The following is a 9,312-nucleotide window of genomic DNA, read 5'->3' as shown; positions in this document are numbered from 1 at the left end:
CCCCAAGCATGCAGCAGTAGCTGCATCGTTTGTAGCCCACAACCTTCATGCTCCATTCAGATGAGGCCAGATCCATATGTTAAATTGCACAGGAATTTTTCACTTTTTCCGGTTTGTGGGTGGAGGAAACGAGTTAATCACCTACCTTTGCACGTGACACACCTCATGACTAAGAGCTACAACAGTATCAAAGCCCTTGTGTTTTAAAAATGGGATTGCTTTCCGAAATTCCAACAAATGTGAATAGTACTAAAACTTCAGATTTGTTCTTCTAGTAGACTATCTCTTCCACACAAGATCATTCCAGGAAAATTGCCTTGTCAAATCTGTGTGACTGGACGTTGTTCAAGCAATATTTTTATGTCGCACGCAAATTTTAAGGCAACAGCTGAAGATTATGTTTCAGAACACTTTGTTATATGCATTAAATAGTCCTGAACTAAATTAATTGTTCAAAGGGCCCAACGTTTGCAGCAAGCCTGCTAAGCCTTCAATGTAATTCTGGACCCAGCTAAAACGTAAAAAGATTTATACAACATGAAGTAAAAGCTGGTCAATAATATTAAAGCAATAAGAGATATACATATTGTTGTAATAATAACAATATATCACATTTTCAAATGACAATGTTTATTAAACATTACACCAAGTACACTTTTCTCCTTTTCAATACTCAAATAGAAATGGAATAAATAGATTGCACACATGATGAAGCCACCCAGTCCTTAAAACATCAACTTTCCATACAAAATATTACAGGTGTCCATTATGGATCCAAATTGCTTAAACTGCACAGATAATGCTAACAACAGTGTACAAAGTAGCAAAACTTTCCAAACATAATTAAATCACCCAGAAAATGGACGTTAAATCTCCAGAACATGGAGACCTGAAGTGATTTTACATATGGACAATAATTTAGTTTTGGGATGATGCATGATAATATTTTTGTAATATTCTGGGAACATTTTCCTTCAGATGGTTTAATTTCAAGAGTGATTTAGAGATGTACCATTCTTTAGAGATGGATTGTTTGAACAAGCAGCTGATAAGTGAAGAATTCTTGATTTTCATGACACTTGCTGCATGTATCCAGGTTTATCCAATATCTCTGCATCACAATGTATTTACTCTGGAAGTTTTGAACTATGGTGTTCGTTGAAAGACTGAGGGTGCCACAAAGGCTAGCATATCTTTTGGACAAGAACCACAGCTATAACAACATAATACTTGTATAGCCATCTGTCGAATGCAGCACACCAGTGACCACTGGCCATTTAAATGTTTATAGGAGTCCTGTTGAAATTCAGTAGTCCTTATAGAAGAGCTCATATTTTGGAATGTCACTGGGATCAAGTGGACTGCGAACCATCAGCTTTCCTTTCATAGCCCCTCGGTAAATAGTCTCCACTACATCTATCAAATGCTGTTTCTTCTTGAAACCACCAATAAATTTAGTATGGTCTGCAGTTCTGTTAAAATAGGAATGATAACTGACATTATTGTCACGAACTACAACATATGTTCCCACATGCTTCATACACCTTGCTACATGCACACTGAAAAAAAAATCAGTACAGAACCTTCACAAACAGCTACGAACTAAAGCTACAACAAACAAGCTAAAGGAAAAGACAAGTGTATTTAAACCTTTTTAAACACCATTATTACTATTTGCTCGTACACTCAACAATTTATGCTTTATGCATTCAATGTCCAAGCAAAGTACTCTTTACCATAACACACATTTTTTGAACAAATATGCACGAAAAGCTAAATGGTACTCCAAAAGCATGTGCAGCGAGCATAATAGCAGACTAATGTATTTTCTAAAAAAAAAATCTGGAACTGACTATTTTAAGAAGGAAATGTTCCAAACTGCCCCATTTTTGTTCTTCCTTACAAAAGGTGATGTCTCTCACTTACCATTGCAAGAGCCAGCATTGAACCATGCAAGTTCTGACTTAAAGGCAAAATAAACCACTCAACCAATGAAAGCTTCTAAAATTTCCTAAACATTGTCTAGATGTTATACAAGAAAAAATTTGATACAATCATAGTTTTAACTATTTCCATCTTTTCCTTGAAGGTCTCCATATAGTGTCTGCATTATCTTTCCCCCCAATATGATCAACTTGAGACACTGAACAATCTTAGCAATGGACTGAGAAAAATGTAAGCCATTATATAAGTCCTATTGTCCATACAACTGAGGGAAATGTATAAAGTGAAATGCAGACAACAACTCACCCCCAGTCTACCTTCATGTGTTGTCCGTTGAAGAAGAAAATAGTAGCTGGTATGAGTGTAATGTCAAAATAATGCCTGTAGACTGAGACTTGGTCCACATCCACTGCATAGACAACAGCCATACGTGCTAACTCCTGTACAGCCTTTGAAAGCTGAAAAACAAAATATAATACGGCAAGCTACAACCCTAGATTCTAAAGAAATAGAATGAATGCTTGAGTGTGGCTTAGTGCCACATATACATTATCACAGCCATGTTGTGGGGAACTAAAAGATTAGAGATACAATTATTCTTAATGAAGATATTACACAAATCTGTATCCAATATAGATAGTCCCACTTCAGTAATCATTAAATGATCTCACATTGATAAAACTTTATGTTGAGTTAGAGAGATGTATCTCTGTATTAATGAGCTCTAGCATATGACATACCACAGTACAGTTTCACAGCACATGAATGTTCTAACCGGTGTTAATCAATTCCTTAGTTTCATTTATTTCATTATAAGGTCTACTTATTGATGTATACATGTATTTAAATGTTGTTCAACGCTAAGTCGATCTCCTCAAAAATTTTATCAGGTATTACAGGCGATGGAAACAATAGTTCCTGGGGTATACAACCAACACTTGGCTGGTTACTGACATAGTTTCCGAAGGTGATTATTACATATGACAGCAATAAATTACTACCTGGCACAAGTACTGGTAGGCCACCATTTAGTACTTACAACATTATCAAGTTGAATGCAAGACGAGTCGTTCTCTCTTCCAAATCTCAACACCAACACAAGGTCCTCTGTCGACTTAATAACATCATCCACCTCTCGCTTGGACGACAGTGTTGGCAATAAATACGCAGAACTCATGCCGACACAACTGACAGTGACATCTCTCGGTCACGCCAGCGTATTGTGGAGGTTTGTTTTGTTGTCGTTGTTGTTGTAATGAAATAAGGAAAGTGCGACTGCTTAAGTTTACACGTTGCCAGCCTTTTCGAGTAGAATCTCCAGCATCATATTATCTTATAAATTGTTTTCCTCGTTAAAATTAGCACAAGACTTAAAATTGGGCTAACTAATGTAAAGAAATGAAAGCTGCACGTTCTTCGACAGCGTAACAAGAGTAGAGCATAAAACACTACAGGCCGATGTCGAACACCTCAGTGTATTTCACCCGCATGGGTAATAAAATTACTCAACTGGATAAGGTTTTGTTTTCAAAGTATGACCTATGTACGAACTAAGTTATTCAGCCAGGGTCTGTAGTTCTGTAGGAAATCGCATGTTTTTGATTCTACTGAAAAAGTCACACAGATTTGAAACAAAATGACTAGGGTAATTTTATAGTAGGGTACCTACAATGGCGCCATGCACATTTGACTACACATGGTACATATGCGTAATGTCGAATCTGGTGTTCATGTGATTTGATCGAGTTGGCACTGAAAACATTAGGTAAGTAAGGATAGCAGAAAAATTCAACACATCTCTGTCGGGAATGTTAATGTTTCTTGACTTGTTATCTCAGGAGTTGGCTCGGGTCATTGGAATAAGGCAGTTTGAGTTCTGGTAGTAGTACTACAACACCACAAGCTGAAGCTCGTTTTATCGTAGTCTAGCATGGTTTCTTTTGAGTGTCATTCAGTGGATCAGTCATAAAAGTGCAGCTCATGCTTCTAAAGTGACATAGGAAAATGTCAAACTTTTCCTGACCTAGGGTTATTTACATGAAGGCAGTCTGCATTACGGTGAGTGGAAGGTGGACTCCGTCTGGGGTTAAATTAAACGTTGAACATAACGAAACATGTTATGTGAATAAAAGTAGCATATAGTTATGATGTTTATGTTTGATAAATAGAATAAACCTAGGATGATGTCCATGGTGCAGGATGATGTTCACACACAAACTTCATGAAAATGGTTTTTCTTCCATTCATTAATGTCAAATACTACACCTAGCCATCGTGTAATAGTGGATGTATGTAGGCCTACATTTATCTGCGTATATTAATTATTATAGCACTATAGAGTATTAAATTTAACTACAGATGACCCTGTTTTACCAATCTACCAATTTTACATGCCAGCGCCTTTGTTGCAATAATTTAGGGCTATGTCTTGTGGCATTCTAAGAAATAATTTGGCAAAGGTGAAGCATGTAGGACTACCAGTCTGCGAATGGTCTTAATTCGATTTAAAATTCATTGCCATTTATGTGGCAGGCAGTTAGGCCTACATGTAATCTCTGATATCATCTCTTAACACGGCAAACTCTTAAAGCTTAATTTGTCCTGGAAGAATTTTGTCTGTAGAGAATAGAACTATTTAGATCAAACAAAATTATGCCTGTTTCTTTCTTTTGCTTCAGGAAGGTTGAGAGTAGAATGGCTGTCAGCTGCCGTGCATTGTTTCTGAGAGTTGTGTTCAGACAGGCTTTGGTCTTACAAGGACCATTTCCATCACTTCCAAAATGGGGTTGTGGACTTCTATATAGCAAACTGGTGACACTGACAAACCCAAAAAGATTTGGATTTTCAATAAGGCAATATAGCAACTCTGCTATGGAGCAACAAGCAGCTGTTGTAGAGAATGCACCACTAACAAATCGTGTGCACGTGGCAGAAAGTGCTGAAGAAATCCTGAACTCTCTTAGTCCCGAGATGGAGAAAAAACTGAAGGTTATCAAACTGGAATATGAAGTCATGCAATATATGAGCGAATCAGTAAGTTAAGTTGTCAGGCCCCATGCTGGTACTCAGACTGATGTTTGATTTTTGCTGGTGCCCATTTCACAAAGTGCAAAGTTTCACAGCATTATGCACACATATCTTCCATGATGATCATTATTGTAGCCTGTATTACACCGCCATGGTAGTGACATGACAATGAGGTCAGTTGATCAAGTTATTTTTAAGTGAAATATTCTTGAGAAAAGTGTAAAACACCTGCTGTATCTGGTAAATACATGAACCGAAGTATGCCATATGAGTCAAATGCAAGTCATCCCTAACAAGATATTGTGAGACAACCGATTTGCCCATACAGCTGGTGTGGACTAATTGCCACCAAGTCTAAGATAAAATGTAATTGATATGTCTTAAATAGTTCCTGAATACAGAAAGCAATTTTACCTGCCACAGTAGCAAGGTTTCATAGGGAGGGCTGTATAATCATTGAAAGCAAAAATATAGCTACGAGTATATATTTTTGACATCCAGAAGTTAACGGAAACCTTCACACAAATATTTCACAGACCTCTTCGGTGGTTAGAACATCTGCCTCAAAGTCAAGAGACCTGGGGTCAAGTCTGTGTCAAGCCTACCAAAGACTTTTTGAAATGGTGTGTGTTGCTGCCTGGCTTGGCACCCAGCATTGAGAGGCTAGAGCATGTAATGTTAATTTTGCCCATTGTCAGTATAATGCTACAGTGGGGTGTCATGTCAGGTGTCCTTGCTACTTCAGTGGGGGCAGCACTTTGGTGGCTTGGATTTGCCCTGATACAAAGAGACACAGTCTATGTACACAAACCTACGAGTCATTGTTAAGCATGACTCCAGAAATACAAGCATGAGCAAATATTTCTTTGTTGCAGGTACCAGAGAAAATGACACCTACAATGTGGGTAAAGTTGCTGGAATGTGAAACAAAATCAGCAAGAAGGCGTCTACATAGGTACTTCAGAAGTTGTGAGAAGCATGATCTTGCCAAGGAAAGGAAAAAAGCATTAAAAAGAGAGTTGAGGGAGAAAGCTTTACAGTCTGTAGAAAAAGAAGAAAAACCGCCGCTGAATACAATTTTCTTAAGACTTAGGAAGAAAACCATTCTCAGATACCATAACTCCAAACTAGCAAATGCCATGCTATTTGGTGAGCCTCTTGTTATAGACCTAGGATTCGAGGATACATTGCAGAGTCGAGAAATAATTAACCTAGCCGAACAGATCTTGTACAGCCATGGTTCCAACAAGAGCCATAAAGAGCCCTTTCATTTAATTATGTGCAATGCGAAAAAAGCATCAAAAGTACTACGTGCTTTGCAAGATCATTCAATGGCTTTGCCCATTGAGGACTACATGTTCACAATAACTGAAAAAAGTTATCTGGACTTATATCCTCGAGATCAGCTTGTTTATCTGACCCCAAATGCCCCAGAGGTCATGAGGAAGTATGACCATAACAAGGTGTACATTGTTGGAGGGATAGTAGACAAGTCCAACTCCAAACCCTTGACTCTTGCGAAGGCCAAGCGAGAAGGCATAGCCATGGTCAAGCTACCCCTGGACCACTTCCACAAGTAAGTACAGGTCATGGCATGTCGGATTAACTGTTCTTGAATGCTTTATAATTTCAGTGTAAATCAGAACAATTGCAGTTAAACATTATGTGATGTACTCATAGCACTTGTTCCGTCATTTAACAGCAGGTTTGTACTGCTATTATAAACCGTCCTGCAATCTGTGATAGTTTTGAGAGGGAAAATCTTGTAAAACTAACAAAAGATTGGGAAAGAAATCTGCATATGCACCTTTGTAAAGAACAGTCATGACTTTGGTCACATATTTTCTGTACATATTAGCAACTCATTGATGTCTTTTTTTGTCTGTAAATTATTTTCATGTTTATGAACAGAGGTTTTTGAGTTATTGCCATTTTTGTTATAATTTGTACAGGTGGGGAAAAGGTACAAAATCCTTAACAATTGATCAGATGGTAAACATTATGTTGGACATTCAGTTGACCCAGGACTGGTACACTGCCTTCCAGCACATCCCCAACAGAAAAATTGCAAAAGAAAACACTGCTTATGGACGTATGTACTAATGTGCTAAGGACATATCAGAGTGTATTGCCTACATCTTAAGTTGATTTGCATGTATAGGTACATGTACATATGACTGTGTGACCAACCAGTCCATCTGTTGGCACAGGATATCAGCAAAGTGCGCGTGTGGTTGACTTGCATAGCACAAAGGAAGAATGCTTATCTCATTGTTTCAGTCATAATGTTGTTGTGTACACAATACGTTCTTGTGTATTAAAGGAAATTGATTGTGGCTCAAATCTTGTTATGACGGTCTAAATGACATTTTCATATAAAATATGAAACAGTTCATCCTGACTCAGGGATTAACTTTAAATGTCACATGAGGAAAACGACAGCATTGCAGTGGTCAGTGAGCGTAGCATCTGAATAAAAGATGAGAGATCCGGGTACAGTTCATTTTCCATTTCATGCCAATGAGTTTAATGACAATCAAGGGCCTCTGTGGACCAGGAGGTTAGCACGCCAGCATTACACAATGACTCAGAATCCTTTCACCAATGAAGTCATTGTGAGTTCGAGTCCAGATTATGTTGGCTTCCTCTCTGGCCGTACGTGGGAAGGTCTGTCATCAACCTGAGGATGGTTGTGGGTTTCCCTCCCACCATAAAGCCTTCTGCCGATCAAATACATAAATTAAAGACATCTTGGTGCTTCTTGACATAGGACGTAGGATTACGGGAGCTACATGCACAAGTACTACATGTAGTTTAGTGTTGACCTGGTGTCAGTTTACTGCATCTTCCTGCCAGCAAGGTTGATATTTCACTAGAGGCTTTGTAATCACCTTTACTTTACTGTACATGTATATATATAAAAGTCTTCAGAAACCTACTCTTTTGACAGCTAATGACATGGCAACCATTGATCGTCTCTTATAAAGTGGGTACGGTATTTACTTGTTGAACCAAATGCAAGAACGTCTGGAACCGATTTATTCCTAGACACAACATTATACAACAGCAATAAGCAGTGCTATGAATGATGATCGCTGTGCTTTTATTGAATCGAATGGCAAGCGGAAAGTCATCAGGCAATGCAGGTGCTATCAGGCAATACATGGGGTCAATGTAGCCTATGTTGTTGTTGTTTCATCACTAATTTCTATCTAGCCTATTTTGCCATAAAGTAACCGTCTCCACAATAACCATTAAAATGTTGATTTGCAAGGACTTACTCTTTGTACTAGCACTTCTACATCTAGTGTGAAATAAATATATTCCATACATCGTATACTTCTCACTTCGACCACATCCCGTGTTGTTTTGAACTCCTGTCAGTGTCATTAATTAAGGTGGAACCTGATTGGACCATGAATCCTGCATATTCATGATCGAAAGTTCAGAGAATTAAAGAGCTGATATAGCTCAGTAAATCAAGCGTATTTAAGAATATTTCACTTACACGTCAGTGGCCATCATTATGATGGGAGAAAATGGACGACCATCCGCAGATTACTGGGAGACATGTCACTGAGTCAGCATACTGTGACTGGTTCAAGCATCAAGTCATTGTGTCAGTACATTGTCAATACTTTGTGACTGTGTGTGGCGTCATGTCCTGCGTCCGTATACTGTGACTGGGTGGGATGTCTTGTCCAATGTCAGTGTACTGTAATTGGGTGGGGCATCATGCCCTAGGTGTCCGTATACTGTGACTGGGTGTGGCATCATGTCACTGGGTCGGGTGTCATGTCCCATCAGAAAACTGTGATTGGGTGGAATGTCATGTCTGGTGTCAGTATACTCTGACTGGGTGGAACATCATGTCTGGTGTTAGTTTACTGTGACTAAGTAGAACGTCACGTCTGATGTCAGTATATACTGTGACTGGGTGTGATGTCTTGTCCAGTGTCGGTGTACTATAACCGAGTGGGAAGTCATGTCCCTTGTCAGTGTACTGTAATTGGGTGGGGCATCATGCCCCTGTGTTTGTGTACTGTATCGGTATACTTTGACTGAGTGGCATGTTGTGTCAGGTGTCAGTATACTGTGACTGGGTAAGGCACTTTCCCTGTCAACATACTGTGACTGGGTGTGGGATCATGTCCAACGTCAGTATACTGCAATAAGGTGGGGCATCATGTCCGTGTGTTCGTACACTATGACTTGGTCGGGCCTCCTGTCCTATGTCAGTATAATGTTCTTGAGTGAAATGTTGTGTCAGGTGTTGGTATATTGTGACTGGGTCGGGCATTATGTCCAGTCAGTGAACTGTGATTGGGTGGAACAGCATGT

At 38.9% G+C, this 9,312-nt stretch overlaps 2 protein-coding genes across 3 annotated transcripts; one reads left to right on the top strand and one right to left on the bottom strand.

Moving 5' to 3' along the window:
• Window positions 1-619: 619 nt before the first annotated feature.
• On the bottom strand, window positions 620-3,392 carry LOC135470089 (thioredoxin-like protein 4B). Its single transcript, XM_064748836.1, has 3 exons — window positions 2,984-3,392; window positions 2,251-2,402; window positions 620-1,472 (listed from the first exon to the last, which is right to left on the bottom strand). Exons 1-3 carry the CDS (start codon window positions 3,119-3,121, stop codon window positions 1,307-1,309), a joined length of 456 nt encoding a protein of 151 aa, XP_064604906.1. The 5' UTR covers window positions 3,122-3,392; the 3' UTR covers window positions 620-1,306.
• LOC135470088 (mitochondrial ribonuclease P protein 1 homolog) lies at window positions 2,851-8,376 on the top strand. 2 transcript variants are annotated; one of them, XM_064748835.1, is made up of 4 exons: window positions 2,851-2,911; window positions 4,623-4,977; window positions 5,847-6,547; window positions 6,924-8,376. In XM_064748835.1, the coding sequence occupies exons 2-4, from the start codon at window positions 4,639-4,641 to the stop codon at window positions 7,072-7,074; spliced, it is 1,191 nt and encodes a 396-aa protein (XP_064604905.1). In that variant the 5' UTR covers window positions 2,851-2,911; window positions 4,623-4,638; the 3' UTR covers window positions 7,075-8,376. The 2 variants fall into 2 exon arrangements, with proteins under 2 accessions (XP_064604905.1, XP_064604903.1); XM_064748833.1 differs by lacking the exon at window positions 2,851-2,911 and adding an exon at window positions 3,628-3,709.
• The last annotated feature ends 936 nt before the right edge of the window (window positions 8,377-9,312 follow it).

This window comes from Liolophura sinensis, chromosome 7 (assembly GCF_032854445.1).
Source record: "Liolophura sinensis isolate JHLJ2023 chromosome 7, CUHK_Ljap_v2, whole genome shotgun sequence".
NCBI classification, from domain to species: domain Eukaryota; kingdom Metazoa; phylum Mollusca; class Polyplacophora; order Chitonida; family Chitonidae; genus Liolophura; species Liolophura sinensis.
The sequence above is the reverse complement of the archived record's forward strand: the minus strand, read 5'-3'. Positions and strand labels throughout refer to the sequence as shown.